The sequence below is a fragment of the Schistosoma mansoni genome, chromosome 5 (assembly GCF_000237925.1).
Source record: "Schistosoma mansoni strain Puerto Rico chromosome 5, complete genome".
Lineage (NCBI taxonomy): Eukaryota > Metazoa > Platyhelminthes > Trematoda > Strigeidida > Schistosomatidae > Schistosoma > Schistosoma mansoni.
The window spans coordinates 6,657,718-6,676,576 of record NC_031499.1 but is presented as its reverse complement, the minus strand read 5'-3'; the positions used below and the strand labels follow the sequence as shown (position 1 = coordinate 6,676,576).

The 18,859-nt window shown below is 37.3% G+C and overlaps 1 protein-coding gene and 3 non-coding genes across 4 annotated transcripts in view; 3 read left to right on the top strand and 1 right to left on the bottom strand.

The window, feature by feature from the left end:
* The first annotated feature begins 233 nt into the window (after positions 1-233).
* On the top strand, positions 234-305 carry Smp_tRNA_00344_Arg_CCT.1.1. Its single transcript has one exon. It is a non-coding gene (tRNA).
* Positions 235-306, top strand: Smp_tRNA_00780_Arg_CCT.1.1. Its single transcript has one exon. It is a non-coding gene (tRNA).
* Positions 307-3,225: 2,919 nt separating this feature from the next.
* Positions 3,226-3,297, top strand: Smp_tRNA_00383_Arg_CCT.1.1. The gene has a single exon. It is a non-coding gene (tRNA).
* Positions 3,298-8,447: 5,150 nt separating this feature from the next.
* Smp_143680 (putative laminin) overlaps positions 8,448-18,859 on the bottom strand; it is a gene marked incomplete at its 5' end in the record, with an annotated part of 109,653 nt that continues 99,241 nt past the window's right edge. The window contains 5 exon segments of the mRNA XM_018797756.1: positions 8,448-8,725; positions 11,231-11,462; positions 13,771-13,940; positions 15,349-15,403; positions 17,038-17,160. Of these exon segments, the coding sequence (XP_018652766.1) occupies positions 8,553-8,725; positions 11,231-11,462; positions 13,771-13,940; positions 15,349-15,403; positions 17,038-17,160 (753 nt within the window). The 3' untranslated portion in view covers positions 8,448-8,552.

Below are 18,859 nucleotides of genomic sequence, written 5' to 3'. Positions count from 1 at the left end.
CCCCGTTATCATCGTTGCGGTCAGCCAGTGATTCGAGTTCGGTGTTGGGAGTGTCGGTTTGCTGATCATGAGAGTTGATGTGTAATTGTATGTGATGTGTGATAGTTGTGTTACTGTGGTATATGTTTGTGACATAGTAGAGTAGGTGAGGATTGTGCGTTATGTGTAGGTGTTTATGTTTATGGGAGTTGGTTGTTGTGTGGGCCGAGGTGTATGTGAGCGTCGGGACGTCCGCCCGCGTGGCCTAATGGATAAGGCGTCTGCCTCCTAAGTAGAAGATTGCGGGTTCGAGTCCCGCCGTGGGTGTGGATTTTGTGGACATACAAAATTCGGAATCTCACCGAACCACTCCACATCCACTGTACGTCAGTATCAATCGTCAGACGGATCACTGACTGCTTCTGTCTGGTCCATGGAATAGGAGCGGAGGCTCCGATCAGTCGACGCACACCGACTCGCAGTCAGTCCACATTCCTACACGTCGCTCCACCGCATCCACATCGTCCACCTACAGTCTCTTCCAATGACTCGATTTGGCTATGTGTCTTGTCGGTAGGACACTCATACACCGTCCTACCCAACAACACAACTCATCATCACGACAAACCACACACAATAACAGATATATCCCTACCCACAAACAGACACACACACACACACAAACTGTCGACCACCACTTGACAAGTAAATAATGGTTGTCTCACGGACAACAAACAACTGACTGCCTCTCAGTCGACAAGTTCACTGAATCGCACAACGTCACAGCGTCAACACCAGTCCCAGTCTGTGATCAGTTCGAATGCACACATTGAATAAGGCGATCATTAAAATCTCATGAACAAATGCCAAAATGGTTAGAATGCAGTGAGGTGTGGTGTTTGTGTTGATGTTGATGTTGCAGTATTATGTGTGTAACGCTTTTGTACGTATATTTCGTACAATCGTTGATCGGAAAGCGAAGAAAACCCAAATTACGCGCAATGGAGTAGGCGGATGAGCCAACTCAATTTAGCCAAGCGTGAATCGATATTTATAGTCGAACTAAATAAGTTGCAGACATGTGATGGGTAAGATAAGAAGTGCACACATGTACACCCATATAAAAACAGTCAAGGTTGATGAGCGAATAATTAACAAGGTGAAAATGTGACTCAAGAAGAATGAATAAACTGGTCTGTCCGAAACCTAGAATAAGCTGTGTGGGCTTAAACTAGCAACCGACACTGCATGACCATCGGACCAAGTGAGGCGGATAGACGTGAATGTGGTCGGTGATTGTCGAGTGTGGTTGACTTGTCGTTGTCTGAGTGTGTGTGTTCGTGTGCGTGTGCGTGTGCGTGTGTCTGGGTGGGTGAGTGAGTGAGTGAGTGGGTGAGTGGGTGAATGCGTGGATGAGTGAATGAGTGGTATGAGTGATTCATGAGGAATGTGTGTTGATGTTGTACAGGTGGATTGTTGGAGTGAGGTGGAGTGGTTGGCAGCTGAATGTTCCGGTTCCCCGTTATCATCGTTGCGGTCAGCCAGTGATTCGAGTTCGGTGTTGGGAGTGTCGGTTTGCTGATCATGAGAGTTGATGTGTAATTGTATGTGATGTGTGATAGTTGTGTTACTGTGGTATATGTTTGTGACATAGTAGAGTAGGTGAGGATTGTGCGTTATGTGTAGGTGTTTATGTTTATGGGAGTTGGTTGTTGTGTGGGCCGAGGTGTATGTGAGCGTCGGGACGTCCGCCCGCGTGGCCTAATGGATAAGGCGTCTGCCTCCTAAGTAGAAGATTGCGGGTTCGAGTCCCGCCGTGGGTGTGGATTTTGTGGACATACAAAATTCGGAATCTCACCGAACCACTCCACATCCACTGTACGTCAGTATCAATCGTCAGACGGATCACTGACTGCTTCTGTCTGGTCCATGGAATAGGAGCGGAGGCTCCGATCAGTCGACGCACACCGACTCGCAGTCAGTCCACATTCCTACACGTCGCTCCACCGCATCCACATCGTCCACCTACAGTCTCTTCCAATGACTCGATTTGGCTATGTGTCTTGTCGGTAGGACACTCATACACCGTCCTACCCAACAACACAACTCATCATCACGACAAACCACACACAATAACAGATATATCCCTACCCACAAACAGACACACACACACACACAAACTGTCGACCACCACTTGACAAGTAAATAATGGTTGTCTCACGGACAACAAACAACTGACTGCCTCTCAGTCGACAAGTTCACTGAATCGCACAACGTCACAGCGTCAACACCAGTCCCAGTCTGTGATCAGTTCGAATGCACACATTGAATAAGGCGATCATTAAAATCTCATGAACAAATGCCAAAATGGTTAGAATGCAGTGAGGTGTGGTGTTTGTGTTGATGTTGATGTTGCAGTATTATGTGTGTAACGCTTTTGTACGTATATTTCGTACAATCGTTGATCGGAAAGCGAAGAAAACCCAAATTACGCGCAATGGAGTAGGCGGATGAGCCAACTCAATTTAGCCAAGCGTGAATCGATATTTATAGTCGAACTAAATAAGTTGCAGACATGTGATGGGTAAGATAAGAAGTGCACACATATACACCCATATAAAAACAGTCAAGGTTGATGAGCGAATAATTAACAAGGTGAAAATGTGACTCAAGAAGAATGAATAAACTGGTCTGTCCGAAACCTAGAATAAGCTGTGTGGGCTTAAACTAGCAACCGACACTGCATGACCATCGGACCAAGTGAGGCGGATAGACGTGAATGTGGTCGGTGATTGTCGAGTGTGGTTGACTTGTCGTTGTCTGAGTGTGTGTGTTCGTGTGCGTGTGCGTGTGCGTGTGTCTGGGTGGGTGAGTGAGTGAGTGAGTGGGTGAGTGGGTGAATGCGTGGATGAGTGAATGAGTGGTATGAGTGATTCATGAGGAATGTGTGTTGATGTTGTACAGGTGGATTGTTGGAGTGAGGTGGAGTGGTTGGCAGCTGAATGTTCCGGTTCCCCGTTATCATCGTTGCGGTCAGCCAGTGATTCGAGTTCGGTGTTGGGAGTGTCGGTTTGCTGATCATGAGAGTTGATGTGTAATTGTATGTGATGTGTGATAGTTGTGTTACTGTGGTATATGTTTGTGACATAGTAGAGTAGGTGAGGATTGTGCGTTATGTGTAGGTGTTTATGTTTATGGGAGTTGGTTGTTGTGTGGGCCGAGGTGTATGTGAGCGTCGGGACGTCCGCCCGCGTGGCCTAATGGATAAGGCGTCTGCCTCCTAAGTAGGAGATTGCGGGTTCGAGTCCCGCCGTGGGTGTGGATTTTGTGGACATACAAAATTCGGAATCTCACCGAACCACTCCACATCCACTGTACGTCAGTATCAATCGTCAGACGGATCACTGACTGCTTCTGTCTGGTCCATGGAATAGGAGCGGAGGCTCCGATCAGTCGACGCACACCGACTCGCAGTCAGTCCACATTCCTACACGTCGCTCCACCGCATCCACATCGTCCACCTACAGTCTCTTCCAATGACTCGATTTGGCTATGTGTCTTGTCGGTAGGACACTCATACACCGTCCTACCCAACAACACAACTCATCATCACGACAAACCACACACAATAACAGATATATCCCTACCCACAAACAGACACACACACACACACAAACTGTCGACCACCACTTGACAAGTAAATAATGGTTGTCTCACGGACAACAAACAACTGACTGCCTCTCAGTCGACAAGTTCACTGAATCGCACAACGTCACAGCGTCAACACCAGTCCCAGTCTGTGATCAGTTCGAATGCACACATTGAATAAGGCGATCATTAAAATCTCATGAACAAATGCCAAAATGGTTAGAATGCAGTGAGGTGTGGTGTTTGTGTTGATGTTGATGTTGCAGTATTATGTGTGTAACATCTTTATACTGACATTTTTCACGCTGATTCGCTAACTGGTATTTGTGAAATTTTATCCGGTCACAACCATGTTTTCGAATATTCAGTTATTTTATCGGTCGTCTTATATTGTTCATGCTACATGATTTCTTTTTCTGTCTGCAAGTGATGATAATGAATGTGATTTTCTTCAATTGTTGTCGTGTTCGGTGGTTTGTGTTTTTTTGAGTGTATGTTTTAGCGTTTGTTTGCTTATGGGTTTTTTTTGGGATGAGTTTTCCTTGATATTTTATTCGTATTCAATTATTGTGTAGCATTCAATTGGTACAGTTTTTGAATTTTTTTTACGACAATACTAAGATAACTCGTGTAGTTTTAGAACCTCAGCACTCCGGCCATTCGGAAATCAACAATTGGATTTAAGTCGATCAAATCACTTAATCATTCAGAAATATCATGGTCAATTATTCGACCAAGAATGAGGTCATTGAGAGACCCCACCAGAATAAAGAAGTAGTCATTGGTAGGTAAATGGTCAACAACCATCAGGTCGACAGGAGAAACCATGTGTTATATGTGGAGAAATTCGTACACTTAACTTATATTTGAATTTTGTGCTGATGATATTTTTCATCATATCAGCGAAAGCTGCATAAGCAAACCATCGTGCTGAGGGAGGAAATGTATACCTCAATCATTCACTTGAGTTACAAATCTTTTCTACCATCTCATTATTATTATATGATAATCGATGATCTAATACTACATGACCCGATCTATTATAATTCCTCATCTAATGGATAAGTTAACTGTGTGGTTTGAGCTACTTACATCAACATAAGTAGTATATGAAGAGAGTCAGGAATAGAATGTATTTCGGTAGAAGGTCGAGAAGGACAGAGCGGAAACAGAAAGTATTTAGTATGAACATTCAGGAACATTGAAATCTAAGACGATTGACTGATATTTGCAAAAGGAGCAGTCAAGTCTGAAAAGGTTGACTGATGTTTTGCAAAATGAAGTATTTATTGTATGATTCTCAGATTTGTCTAAGAGATTCTGTAGTTTCGTGCCCAAGTACATTAGATTGTCTCCACCTATGTTCTCATTCATTGCACCTGGTATGGCAACTATCCTACATGCAATTTCAATTATAGTCAATTTTGGTTAAGCCTTTTTATTAACTTACTTAACAGACATTGTCATTTGGATAGTAAGAATCTGTACATTTCTTTGCACTGTTATGATCACTAGAGCACATGACAGACTCTAGCCAAAACGTTGATTGCTTAAATACCATTCAATGCTCTCCTCCTCCCCATATATGTATGCACTCAAATCCTATTATTCACTTTTGCTTTGACTTGCCGCGTCCTTATACAATTTGACTATAAATATTGATTAACGCTCGATTAAAGCGAGTTGGCTTATCCGCCATCTCCAATGTGCGTTATTTTCGCTTTGCTCGCTGATACTTACTCATGTGCTTATAGTTCTGTGGCCTGTGTTATTTGATAGTAAACTGTAATTAAGGCTTCTTTTTGCCTTCTGATTTCATGCACCGTTGAGATTTGTATTATAACGGTTATCGAGGTGAAATATTAGCGAGGCATTGCATTATACTGGTACTGACACATCCGTTTTTATCTACGAATTCAACTGTCCCTGTGGAGCAAGCTATATTAGGCTGATTACCAGGCAACTGAGCCAACGAGTAAGTTAGCACCACCGTTCGTGGTTAAGAAAATGTATCATCGAGACAATACTCAGCTCTATTCTACCACACTTGATCGATAACGTAAACTAAACCTTGAATTAAGTCATCTCTTATATTTTATACCTATATTTAGTTTGAAGTTAGAATGTTGAAATGTTCCGGAGTCTAAGAAATATCTTAGAAGTCAGTATTTAAAGCTTTCAGTGTACTAGACTAATCATTTCTCTACAACAATTTTACAATGACACCACTTAATACTGTAAAAGTACAGATAACATTCCTAAACAATCCACCATAAAGTTAAATCAATAAATACCATAGAGAAGCTTGTAACTTATCCACGTAGCTTCACATTTATGTTCTGAAAATTAGTGAAATATATGGAATCCACACAATATCATTTAGTTGATCCTAAGAACCCTTCTGTGATGTGAACAGAGAAACAAGAAGCCTTAAAAAACTACGGACACTGTTTTTGGGGACGTTATTTCATTTCAGTCGAAGCTTGTATAATAGTAACATTTACTTTCAAACCTAGACTATTCTACAGATCATAAGCTTTCGTTTGATGTATGATTCACTACCATAACCTTTTCTATTCCAAAGCTATTGTAATTTAGACGTAACCTTTTGTACTCTATTTTCTACTGTAATCCCCCAGTTTTGAACATAATTGTATTTTCCTAATTGTTGTACGTTATGGTCAGATTAGTCATCTATTTATTTATCTTTTTACACTAATCTGAAATCGGGTACCAGATCGGAATTTGGAATAAAGCGGGTAGTGTTCCAGTTGAGTTTTCATCTCTCTCTCGTACGTGCTTGTTCTCCAGTCAGGTGATAGAAGAGTTTTCGTCTCTCTACCCCACTCCGAACTCATGCATACTAGCCTCAAGGTTAGGCCAGTCAGCCTATCGCGTCAAGGTTTTAATCTACATTAGACAAGTTATTCTCCGAACGAAAATGGGTAGACAGATCAAGGACGTGACATTCTGGTTACTTGAAAGAAACCATCAATTACCGATGAGATATTCTATTTCCGCTCAACTAATCATCATCCCCTCACTGTTAAAATCAACAGTAAACCCCTATGAAAATTGTTTGTTCACCCTTGGTAAATTAATTTTGTAAAAAATTAATTAACCAAGCGATATAGAAGATGTCATACCTACAATTAGGTATAACGAAACATGTGTATAAGCCAGTATACTTTGGAAGTGCCGTCTGAAAGTTTGTTTTCAGAAGTGTGCTTCCAAGATCCCGCCTAACGAGATTCGAACCCAGGACCTATCAGTTGGAATGGAATTATGCTACATAGATGAGAATAATTAACCTTTCATCTTTTACTTGTTCTTGACCAATCAGCTTTCGGCTAGCAAGTCATTCAGCCAAGTCATTACAATAGTCTGGTAATAAGTTCAATCAGTAATAGTGAAACGTTTAGAAATCATAACGAGATTATATCGATTAGCATAGCGTATTGAGAGAATATTATCAAGCTAGCGTCAGATCTCTAGAACATCTAACATGTTTCGAGTAAGTACCCAAGGTCATTACAAGGAATTTTATGGATTGGTGATCACTATGATACAGCGGACGGCAAAGTACCCTCATCAACTAGTTAACATATTGTGTTAAGTGTTATTTGTATTTAATGTGTACGGAAAACTTTGACCTATATCAAGATTTGTCACCCTACAATCGACATATTCACTAAAAGTTATTTACTATTCTCAAGTGCACAACCGAATTGAATACTTCTCACTTAAATGATTCATGAAAGTCAAAGACTCCCAGTTGTTGTTGTTTAGGCAAATATTATCCGGCAAGAATTTGGGAAAAACACCGTCCATAGTAAAAGGTAGTTTAGTTTATGTGATAAAGATCTGAGTCTTATTTAATTCTATTAATTAAGAAGGTAGTTTATCAAACCAACAATCCATAGAATATGAGTTCGACTACTGCAGAAGTTTAGACTCTCATTTAAATTTGTGTTGGGGGATGTTAAATCCCCAGAACTCACTTAGTAAACGACCTATTTTTGTAATTTTATTTTGAAAATTTGAATTTCTTTGTTTTCGCGCCAAAAGCGCGAGTCGTATTTCCCACTTATAAAATATTTTAAACGCTATTGGTCCGTTATATCTTTTAGTGTGCTATTTTGTAATGATGCCCAAGGACAATTTTATGCTGTATATATACGTTTGATTTCTTCCCCTTACGATTGCTATGCTTCTGGCTGCTTACGGAATATATTTTCCCCACTTCCAACTTGAACTTCTTACTCTAGTTAGCTAGATCTGGGACGCGTCAGAATAACTAGCTTATCGGTCACTGGTCACAAGTCTTTGTTCTGTTCGCTGATTAAGTGAATTCGAAACGCTTCAGATATAACAATTTGCTCAATACATCGGAATACGGAATTCATTTTACCGCCCGGGATGTCAAACTTGTAGTGACGTGCTTTTCTCGATGAGAACGCAATTGGTGTAATGGAAACAATTATTATTATAACCAATTGTACCAGTGATTGTTTTACTGTACTCGTTGTTGTTTAACTGTATCAAAATCACTTTTCGTTCCGCTGTCCATCTTGTTCGTTCGAACATACTTAAGCTCTGCTCTTATTGCCTGTAAATCTTGGCGCGTCTCGGTTTTTCATTCGATACCACGAGATGATTGTCAATAAATATACTCTATCTGAACCAGTTACAGTCTTCATGGTTTGCGAGTTATCAAAGGAACCAAGTCGACTTTGGGCTCGTAGTGGTGATCATAGTCAATCGAGACTCGACACCATCTACAAACTAATGGCTACTTCGATCAATTGGATTCGTAAATTAAAACAAAAGAACAAAATGGGATATATTGGGATAACTAATGATTCAAGTAAATTACTTTAAAGAGAAAGGAGAATAACATAGTTTATTATGTTTTCCATTTTTTGTTACCAAACCAATGAGGTATGACAAAGACCATACAGAAATCCTGGTAAATCTTCTGGTAAATTAATATTACGTATTTCTGTGAGTGTTGATAAATGTAAACTACGCATACAACCTCTAAACATTTCACCATGATAATTATAAGTTGACTTTTTCATTTTATCTGGTGTTAAAACTAAAATGAAGAAAAGTGAAGAAAAAGAATTGGATAAGATTAAATGGAAAGAAAATATTCGAAAGCATAAGTCAATTGTAGCTAGACCATCAAGGAAAACCCTGGAAGTACTGCTTGACGGCCGTTTTGTCCTACTGTGGGACTCCTTAGTGACAGTGAGCATCCACGACCTCGCCTCATGAGATTCGCGCGCGAGCGCTTAACCGATAGATCACTGAGCCGGCATCTGATAGTGCTAATATCTAACTTCAACAAATCCACGAATAATAAAGATTCATCAATGTGTATATAATAATATCATATTCTTTCTACTGTTTATAGTTCATATCAAAGACTAATACTACTCATTAAAGAGCAGAAAATTAAGAACCTCTGTATAGTTATATCATTTCAATGTGAAAATTCTCAGGATGGAGGACTCATGACTTTATGATTAATCGGACTTGAGACCTTCTAGATTTGCAGCGAGTATGATTAACTCACAGATCATCAAGTTATCACCTATTGGTTTACATTTCTAACCTCAATCGATCTGTTGATCTGCCACAGGGTCACATATCGAATATTGTTGAACTCAAATGATAATGATTTGTTCCCACAACTTTGAGTAGTTCTCCTGAACATAGTCACTTTTGACCATATAATGATTATCAGGATGAGATTTGTGAAGACTATTCAATCTATTTAGCCTATAAATGTAAATTATTGGATGCTAATTTGATGGTCTAAAGAAGAAACTTGCAAAGCCTGACTTTTATTCCTTGTTGGGCCATAAGTTAATAAACAGACAATATGAAATTGACTTATCTATCTTATGACAGAATGATAGTCATTAGAGAACTGTCGTAGACAAAGGAAAAGCAAACCACGATTTCAAACTAGGAAAAGAAAACTAATCTCGTCAGCAATGACGGTGTGAACACTAGTAATACCAAATGAGAATTACTCTTTATCTCAAACTAACAAAACCTGCACATATTTGGACAAATAGATTCCAATTTATTAGTTCACAGATATTTCGATAGATGCAAGATCTGTTACAAGATCTTTCAGGTAGGCGGTTTGTCACATCTTTGATTTGCATTTTCTAAGAGTCATAAACTAGATGTTCATTGTGTTACCTAGTTCTTCCTTTATTATCTGTGTATAACCAATATTCTATATACTTTCTCTTCTGCTAAAAACGATTATCATTTGTAATATTAAAAATCCATCTTGGTAAACTTATACCAATAGTGTAAATATTGGTAAGGTCTCTATTTGAAACTGTTATATCGCGATGAGAATAATGAATGGGAACTGTTGGAATCTATTTCTCGGCTAATACACTACATATATTCTTATTGTATAACTGTTAAGTAACTAAACTATTCATATTCACGTTCCCCTTATTATAAGCTTTATTTTGACCTATAGACTATCACTATACGATTTACCATTCTTAAGTTATACCCAGTCTATTAATTACTGTTCCCCCTATTCACAGACACAGTTGGCCAAATCTTGTACAAATATTATTTTCTATTTTATGGTACGATGTGGTCAGTTTGGTTGGTATGTGAACCCAGTGTGTTTGAAATACAACGATTCGTATCGCAGAGGCTGTTATTAGTGTTCTGGACCTAACTGGCTGGGCTAGGCAGAAAGCAGGACCGAGTAGTGCTCTAGACTACTCGTACGGTTTTCGTGTATCATTGCTCTGATCGATCATTCACTCCTCTCTGATTGACGGGAATCATCACTTCATAATATCAAACAGGGCACTCAGGCACACGATATAACAATGTGGTCTGTTTGGTTTGCATATAAACCCAGTATGTTTGAAATAAATGATTAGTATTGCAGAGGCTAAGATTAGTATTCTGGACTTAACAGGAAGCTCTAGGCAGGAAGCAAGGACTGAAAAGGACTTTAGACTATTCGTACAGGTTTTATACGTCATTGATCCGGCCGATAATTCACTGTTCTCTAATTCCCGACCGTTGCTGCTACCTTGACGTGGTGGTCGGGCATGCCTATCGTGATGAACCAATCGAGCTATACTGGCTGGAAAATCGTTCCTCAAGGTCCTACAATGCCAGACAGGTCGGTTGAAGAGCGGTAAGACTAAAAGCAGCAAACCCAAGGTCCGAAGGAGAAGTCGTACTGCCGACTGTACAGATGTGTGACGGCAGTAAGGTGTTTCCTTCAGACAACCAGCATAACAGTGATGCTGCCTTCCCACAAGGAGGGGTGGGGTTAGAAAAGGTCGACCCTAAAAATGCACACCTCGCCTTATTCCACGGATATCCGTCTCCGGCGGTAAGGTCCTTTGAAGAACGGAGCTAACACGTCAAAAATCCCCCACAAAAAGATCGTACGTGACCGGCCTCAAGCGGTCTCTAATTGACGGTGTCCTTACGTTATATATATTGACAGGGACACAAAGCCACAACTTATAACAGAAACAATGAGTTGAAGTTAGATCACTTAGGTCATTCCATTATAGACTAAACAATAACTTACCTGTATTACGTCCAAGATGTATTGATATCAATCGACTAGCTTTCATAAATGGTGCTAATGTATCACTAATTGATGTTTGAGATTTTAATTGAAATAATGGATTACGATTAATAAATGTTATATCTAATTTAATATAATGCCAAATATTTTGATTATGTCCAATATTAGCCAGATTCACTTCATGATTTAATTCTAATTCATCATTGGATTCTGTTATATAACCCATTTTAACCTTTTGAAAAATAAAAAAAAAGAAGTATCCAATCAGTTTGAAACGAAAAAAAAAACGATGGGATAAAGTATAATGAAGATGGTGTAAGGTAGTTGAAGGTACTCGAATGATAACTCTAGTTGACCTAAGTGTCATATTGGTTAACATTCATAAGTAAGGAATATCTGTCATCTTTAGGAATGGATAATGATTATAGGATTCGAGCTTGTGTCACTTAGTTTTACATGATGACATGTCATTATTAAGCTATTCAGGTTATTATTAACGTCCTGTATGACTGAGTTGTTTCTAAATGATTGATCACTAACACTGATCAATTTGGTGTTCATCTAGCATTTTAAGGGTGACGAAATAGGAACATGAATTTCGGGAAAGGATAATATGGAGGGAATGTTATAAAAACAAACTGTCAAAACTTTTCAGAAAAATGTACTATTCAACTGAGGTTTGTATGTTGTCCTTTCCAAAGGGGCTTTGATTAATAGAATATGTTCAAGGCAAACTTTTGTCTTGAGCAACATCAATGAGTATCGATAAACTTGTTCACATTGTGAATTTACTTGGATTATTTGCAAAAACTGAGCCCCACATTAACTCAACTTCTATATATATCCTTGGTGAACTTCAAAAAGAGATACTCTATTAGAATTATCTTTCATAAGCACATATATGGTAAAAAGAGCTACAAAAATTAGAAGCGACTTGTTCTGTACACATTTTAGTTATTCATCGCTACAGGTCTTAAGTCTAGTTACGAAAGCAGCATAGTTAATATCTCATCTAACTATAGTCTTTAGGGTTAGGGTTAGGTTTTTGACACTTAATTATGTCACTGTTAATACCTATAAAGCTTCGTTTTCCTCTTTTAAGATTTCTTCATATTAATCCATTGGGTACTAGATTTCAATCCTTATTTAAATATCAATACTAGGATGAGAGCACATTAGTCTGACGAGTCATGAATAGTACGAAACGTATGTCCTGAGTTCTACCACTAGTCACCATTCATCTTTAATTAAATGATTATAGTTGAAAGCGTGAGTCGAATGAAGCTAGACCACCAGGGAAAACCTGAAAGCACTGGACGGTCGTTTCGTCCTATTGTTAAATAATAGTAAATTTTGGGTTTTACAACAAGGATAAAAATCATTTAACAACTGTTTCATGATTTATTCATTTATATATTGTAAGTTCAGTCTATTCAGACTTAATTACTTACTTGCTTACTTACTTACTTACATAATTACTTACTTACTTACGCCTATTACTCCCAATCGAGAATAGGCCGCCGACCTCCATTCTACAACCCACTCTCTCATGGGCCTTCCTTTATAGTCCTATCCAGTTTTTGTTCATTCTTGTCATGCCTGTCTCCATTTCTCGACGTAATGTGTTCATTGGTCTTCCACTTCTCCTTTGACCTTCAGGATTCCATGTGAGGGCTTGTCTTGTGACGCAATCGGGTGATTTCCTCAATGTGTGCCCAATCCACTTCCAGCATTTCTTCCTGATTTCTTCCTCCACTGGATGGAATCTGGTTTGTTCTCTCCCACAGTAGAATGTTGCTGATAGTGTCTGGCCAACCGATCCGAAGTATCTTGCGCAGTGAACTGTTAATAAACACTTGTATCTTCTGGATGATGGCTTTCGTACTTCTCCAGGTTTCCGTCCCATACAGTAGAACTGTATTGACATTTGTATTGAAAATTCTGATCTTGATATTGGTTGACAGTTGTTTTGAGTTCCAGATGTTCTTCAGTTGTAAATATGCTGCTCTTGCTTTGCCGATCCGCGTCTTCACATCTGCATCAAATCCACCGTGTTCATCAATGATGTTGCCCAGATATGTGAAGGTTTTTACATCCTCCAAAGCTTCTCCGTCAAGTGTAATTCGATTGGTGCATGCTGTATTGTATCGGAGAGTCTTGCTTTTCCCTTTGTTTATATTGAGACCTACTGTTGCTGAGGTTTCTGCTACACTTTTCATATTCTCCTGCATTTGTTGTTGCGTGTGTAATAGTAGAACCAGATCATCTACAATGGTTATCTATCAAAACCGTTTAAAGGTATAACACTATAATTCTAACTGATATCTTATATTGTTCAGAAATTATTTAAAGTTTAAATGAGAGACTACAATTTAAGTAGTCAATAACAACCAAAGTTAAAGTGGATCCCCTATTGACAGTAACGAATAAGTGAAATAATGATGTTCCTGGGATAGAATAATAGGAAAAGAATTATAAACTAGAGACAGTAGATTATTTTTTACTGACTAGATTTTGATGAAAATACAATTACAACTTACTTCATTATTTGATAGGAATAACCATAAATGAATTTCTTCACTAGGTTGATCAATTGTTCCACCAAATGTTAATACAAATAAACTAGCTTGTTTTATAGTATTACGATCATAAAAGAAACTAAAATCAAATGTTAATTTATCATGTCCAGGTTGAGTAAACATTTCTGGTACTGGAAAAAAAATATAAATGAATAAGTTGATAGATGATATGAATAATAAACAGATAAATTTGAATACACTTAGTATTGTTTGTTTGAATCTTCCCATTGATGTTTTTGGACTGCAACTGGTCAGTCTCTAATTGGCATACCTGCATACTATGGGTATAGCCTTCATATAGCCTTAAGTTACAAGCATTATAAGCAAAGATAGATAGTGGCTAACAGTGGAATTCAGGACGCGCGTTTCGTCCCATCCGAGAATCGTCAGCTGGATGTACATGCATCCCAGAGTTGATGTTCACTCTGGGACTGAGTGGATAACGCGATGGCGTTTGAAGCGAAAGGTACACAGTTCGAGTCCCAGAGTGAACATCAACTCAGATGCAGGTAAATCCAGCTGACGAGTCCCGCGTAGGACAAAATGCGCGTCCTCGATTCGACTGCTAGCCACTATCCATCTTTGCTTAAAATAAATCTAAGAAAATAAATTATTTGTCATTTAGTGATTAGTGTTTATATAATGTTACCTGTGTATTCACTAAACTAATTGGTTTAATTAAATCCAATTAAATGGTCACCATCATCCATCGTCACAAGTTTCACATCAAATATGATTAAACTCAATTGAACTCAATCGATTGGTTTCTACAACTTTAACTGTCATTTAGAACAACAAAGGTGCCTAATTCATGTATAAATGAGATTTTCAGTTATGCCACTAGTGTTTTATTAGTTTCTTCTGATATCCTGGTTTTCGATTGATTGATTGTCTTAGAAGATTTTATTTTCTTCATTTATTTTTGCACTCTAGAAACCCCTCTGGTATTCTAGAAACTTTACATAAGTTATAAATGTTTCACATACAAATTGAACCATTTAAATTTAGGCCAAATACTCCAGCCATCAGTAAATGATAATATATAGCTACGTAAGACGAATATAATGTACAGAAGTTCAAAAATGCCCCCCGTGACTGAAAGTCGAATGCACTGATCATCAAGTCTTCAGACTATTCTATAGAAAAGTCTAAAGGTAAACATTTGGGAGTAAATCATCAATATAAACAGAAAACAATGCACCTTAAATGTAACCACATCAATTGCACACCAGTCTCTATATTTCCCCAAATTCTTCCACCCGTAGTTAATAAGATCACATGAATCTCAGTAGTTGACATATAAAATAAATCTGAAAACATTCCTAGAAAATAACAATATAAATATATACTACTTTCAACAATATAAGTAGCCTAAATTTATTAACTAAAATTGTTTTTAATAAATTATTAACTTACTATATAATTTAATTAAACTATACTTTAAATATTCATCAATATTTTCTGGAACATGAACAATTGTTGGATTTAAACTGAAACAATCATAACAAACTGGACGATTGCTAGTTCTTAGAGACATACTAACATTATTCATTGTTAATTCATCGACACATCCGAATAAACCATAAATATTGGACTAAAAATAAAATTAATACACAATGAAATAAGATAAATGAATTCCTGTTACGAGTATTTCCATACTTTTGAAGGTAAATAAGTAATTTATTATTTCATTAAATGAAATTTAAGCTACTTTGTAAATATGAATAATCTTATAATATGAGAAGTCGAAAATTAACACCGTTGGATGCCACCTCAGTGGTCTAGAGATTAAGCGGACAGGATTGTGGTTGCGCACTGTTGAGTAGTTCAATACTAAGACGAAACAACCTTCAATGCTTCTAGGTTTTTGATGGTGATCTAGCTTAGATTGGCTTGTGAATTCAACTATTGTAATATGAGAATCGCTGGATTTTGACTTGATAACTATATAGTATATTGTTTGCGATGTTGTGAAATAATCATGGGATTACATTGTTAAACAGTTACGATAAGATGAAAAAAGCATCTGGTGGTCTTTCATCTTCAATTGTCTCCTAGATGATCCCTATTGATAACGGAAGCTCTTAATTAATTCAACAAGTCCTGTAAATTATCTGAGTAATCAGTGAAATTATTTCAGTCAAAAACCATTACTATCGTGCCAATTGGCAGAATTAAAGGACTTGCAAATATTAAGGAAATGATGCTTTCAATGTGAACAGCTTTCATATCACTTCATTACTACTTAAATCCCTTAAATTACATAAACTATAATGATAAGCTAAAACTGAGAGTCAGTCAATAAAAATGAAATAAACACATTGTTATATTGAAATATTTACTTCAGATAACTACTTATAAATACAAAAAATAAACAACCAGCTACCTAGAATTCCCATTCCAAAATTTTGATCGCTTTTTCTGCCAATGAAATAGGCAACTAAATAGTCAATCCATTATTGACAGTATTCAGTTGTCTTTCAAAGGAATATAACTATCTAATATACATCAACTTATAGATACATTCGTGGTACTGGATCCCATGTGCACCATTGGTTCGGAATCAGGGATTTCCAACTCTCCTAGGTGGATTTTCCGTGTCCACCAACCCGGTTAAAGCGCCGAAAATTCGCTTTTCGTCCTCTCAATTTCGTAAACAACACTGGTGCCACGAGAAGGCAGTGAGTAGGACTTCCTTGATAGAGGCTATATACGCGTGGCCATATGAGAGCATTTTGAAAGGGAGAGCGGACTCTCTCCACTCTCGGCCGTACCAGAGCATTTAATACACAAAATTCCAATATTGAAGTTTATAATAGCGTTTAGAAGTAAAAACGCCAACTCCATACCTACTCTAGTATTTACATTTAGTAATCATAAATAAGTCATACATTTGATCATGTAGAGAATAAAGATAATTTTGAGTACAAGGTAGGTAGATGGTTCACAGCCAAAAAAGTCACATCTTCTCATAACTTTAACTAAACAGTATCCACTAAATTGACATGAGCCTTTTCTTTATTTGTATCGGAGATTGTGTCTTCTATTCATGAATATAAATGTATTCAATTTTAAAAATGATCAATAACGAAAGGAAAAATGTTGCTCAATGGCGTATCGATGTGAAATTTATGGCTGCTGAAAAATATACTACTTAATATTAGTAAACAGTATAAACATTTTGTCAAAAATATCATATCACTTTGATCACTTGATAAACCGACTCACAAGTTGACGATTTTCTTGTAATTGTAAATTGAGCACCCTAGGTAAACCTCCAATAAATACAACCGATGGCAAATTAAATATTTCCACAGGTGGTAGCCAAAAATGACGATGATCAAATAATAACTATCAAAGAATAACAAACAAGAGAAATAAGACAAAAAAACATGAGTTACATTATGAAAATTACTATTACTATTAGGTTGGTTTACTTTCTCTTTGCTTATTCATTGATCATTCAACTCGTTTCTGTGTACGGCTCTATCCAGTCAACAGTTCTATTTCTGGTAATTCATAGACGTATAATGTAACGCAAGTTTATTTGTTGTGTAATATTGTCAAGTATTTATATAAACTATTGACATTTACCACATTTATTATGATAATTACTTCCTCTAAACCTCACGAAAGTTATTCCCAGTGTTTTGTACCCATTAAGTCTTTGTTAAAACTCAACAGTTTCTAGATCTGTGTGCTCTGAGTTTCCATTCTGGTTGTTGATAAACTGTTGTTAACACTAAACACAACTATAAGCTATGATTTACGGTACTTCATCTTTGTGTTTTATTGCAATAAGCCTTTCTTCTTCCTAAAATAAAGACACCTTATTCGCTGCAGATATCTCAAGAGTTGAGGTTTTTCATCTATCTATGCATATTTTCTTATGATAGAACCGTTCTTTAAACAAATATTTGTTTTTTCAACTGCGGTTTCTCGGGCACCTCGATCGCTCAGATGGACTCCTCAATAGAGTCACCAGGTCCCTTTATTGTTATTGCACTAGAGAACGGCCGAATCTTATGAAACTAGCTGAGAATCAAGCTAACCGATCTCAAATATCCACATACCAAATACTAATGAACAGTACGCCGACTTGGCAACTTCCAAAGAATACTAGTAGCTGATGCATTTTTTCTAGACTCAATCAGTTAATGTAAATAATCAGTAGTATTTAAGCATACTTTCTAGCAGTTTCTCATCTTATAAATAACTTTGTATTTTTTTAATGAATGTAGTATCAAGTGTAAAGTTTCAGTTAATACGTCACTCACTGTTTACTTCGTCATTCAAGAGTTGAACTCTGGTAGGAACATAGAAACGCGTTACAGTGTAACAACTGCTCAATGTTTTAAGACTGACTGACATCAAAATTACTTGGCGAGTTTAGAGAGGAAATTCAATACTAAATAAAATTAAGTGTATTATCAATGGAAAAAGAACAACTGAGTAGCCGTCTAACACCGACAACGAATTCTCACCTATATTTTATCAACATAAGCGTTATTATGATTCTTTGTCTTTCTGATTTCTCAGAGTACTCAACATTCACCAAAACAATCCACATCATAGTTTCAACTATTCATCATTATAGTTGTTATATTCCGTGGAAAATTATGAATAGTAACTTTGAGGACTATTTATAGATCAATATGATATTGCATATTTCCTATTGTATTATTGTTAAGTAACTAAACTATTCATTTTCGTGTCCCTCTTATGATAAGCTTTATTTTTGATCCGTGGAGTATTATTATACGATTTACCATTCCTAAGTTATGCCCAGTCTATTAATTACTGTTCCCCATATTCACAGCCACATTTGGCGAAATCTTGTACAAATGTTATTTTCTATTTTATGGTACGATGTGATCAGTTTGTTCGGTACATAAACTCAGTATGTTTGAGAATAATGTTTCATATTGCAGAAGCTGTTATTAGTGTTCTGGACTTCACCGGCTGAGCTAGGCAGATAGCAGGACTGATAAGTACTCAAGACTGCTCATACGGCTATTGTGTATCATTGCTCTAATCGATAAATCACTCC